The following is a 1,768-nucleotide window of genomic DNA, read 5'->3' as shown; positions in this document are numbered from 1 at the left end:
GTCAGTTCTACATTTGTTTGTTTGTTTGTTCGTTTAGATATAGGGTCTCCTGCAAAAGAATATGCAAACATGTTGAATAATTATAAAGGCAGAGTTTATTAAAATACATTTTATTTTCAAAACTGAGCTATCAGCCGTTAAAGTGTGTATATATTTTTGGGGGACACCCCGTATTAATGTTCAGTCATGTCTTCTGCTAAGTCAAACCTTCCCATCCCACCAGGATGAATTATTCATAAAGCTTCTTTATGTAAATTACATAAAAATCCAGCTGGTGGCTGCTAGTTTGCACTCCATCCTTCTTCCTTCTCTTGGACTGGTTCGTTGGTGGTACCTTTGAAACTCTAGTCCTTAAATTCGGCCCCAGAAGCTCCTCTGGACTTCATAAAAGACATAGATCCCAAGTTTAAGAATGTTTTCTAAGACAACACCTCCTTTCTACCCATTTCTGTTAGCCTTCCCAAACTCAGTATCCTGGCCCTGGTACAAGTGCAGAGTATGGCGTAGAGCTCTTTTGACCTCCTGGTTGCGCAAGCAGTAAATTATAGGGTTGAGCAATGGTACAATGACAGCATAGAGTACAGAGACCAGTTTGTTGGTGTCAAAGGCTGAGAGGGCCTTTGGCCGGGCATAGATGAAGATACTGGCTGCATAGAAGATGACCACAACAGTCAGGTGAGAGGCACAGGTGGAAAAGGCTTTATGGCGCCCAGCAGCCGAGGGGATGCGCATCACCGCACCAGTGATGGCCATGTAGGAGGCCCCAGTGACAGAGAGCGGTCCCAGCAGGATGAAAATGGCCAGGACAAAGTCTGTAAGCTCTGCTGTGGACATGTCCGTGCATGAAAGATTGAGCAATGGGGAAACATCACAGAAAAAGTGGTTGATGATGTTGGGACCACAGTAAGAGAGGCGAGAAATAAGAAAAACTTTGACCATGGAGATGCCAAAACCTCCAGCCCAGGAGACGGCTGCCAGCTGCACACACAGCTGGCCACTGACAATGACCGAGTAGTGGAGAGGATGGCAGATGGCCACGTAGCGATCATAGGCCATAACAGCTAGAAGGACACATTCAGAACAGCCCAGACCCAGGAAAAAGTAGAGCTGTGTCATGCAGCCTTCAAAGGAGATTAGCTGTCCATGGCCCTGCTCAGACCCAACAAAGCCAGCTAGCATCTTGGGAATAGTGACAGTAACATACCAGATCTCCAGGAAGGACATATTAGCCAGAAAGAAGTACATGGGTTTGTGGAGGGTGGGGTGTTCCCTAATTGCCATAATGATGAGTGTATTCTCAGTCAGCACCAACACATAGGCCAGCAGAGAAAGGGCAAACAATAGCGCCCGAAGTGGTGCAGGAGCTGGAAAGCCCAGCAACACAAACTCACTGACTCTCCCACTCTGGTTCCTCTGTTCCATGGGGTTGGTCTTGCCCACTGTTCTTCAGGAGGGAGAACAGAGTGTCTTCAGGAGGCATCAGCGAGAACCCAGACTTTCTCCTGGTGGGTTTACATTGGTAAAATGCAATGCATGTGGTGTGTATAATTTATCCCTGAGCTGAGGCTGCTGCTCTCTTCTGTAATCTGGACAAAAGCAGACAAGAATAAATTGCTTTGTATTGGGGATAGGATAGGAGTCTGTTTTGGCACGTGGAGAAGCATGTATTGATAAGCACCAGGTAAAGATGACACTAGCTGGTCCCTGGAGAACACAAATAAAAATAAGAATAGTAAGAGCATCTGAGATGCCCTAATATGAAAATTTG

The 1,768-nt window shown here is 46.2% G+C and overlaps 1 protein-coding gene across 1 annotated transcript; it reads right to left on the bottom strand.

The window, feature by feature from the left end:
- Positions 1 to 348: 348 nt before the first annotated feature.
- LOC102433461 (olfactory receptor 226) lies at positions 349 to 1,488 on the bottom strand. Its single transcript, XM_006108732.1, has one exon. It carries the CDS (start codon positions 1,420 to 1,422, stop codon positions 439 to 441), a length of 984 nt encoding a protein of 327 aa, XP_006108794.1. The 5' UTR covers positions 1,423 to 1,488; the 3' UTR covers positions 349 to 438.
- Between the last annotated feature and the right edge of the window lie 280 nt (positions 1,489 to 1,768).

The sequence above is a fragment of the Myotis lucifugus genome, unplaced genomic scaffold (assembly GCF_000147115.1).
Source record: "Myotis lucifugus unplaced genomic scaffold, Myoluc2.0 scaffold_3310, whole genome shotgun sequence".
Lineage (NCBI taxonomy): Eukaryota > Metazoa > Chordata > Mammalia > Chiroptera > Vespertilionidae > Myotis > Myotis lucifugus.
This window is presented reverse-complemented; position numbering and strand designations above follow the sequence as displayed.

What these genes read in the sequence shown, in the direction of transcription:
- LOC102433461 (XM_006108732.1), bottom strand. Translation starts at nt 1,422, where the DNA reads ATGGAACAGAGGAACCAGAGTGGGAGAGTCAGTGAGTTTGTGTTGCTG.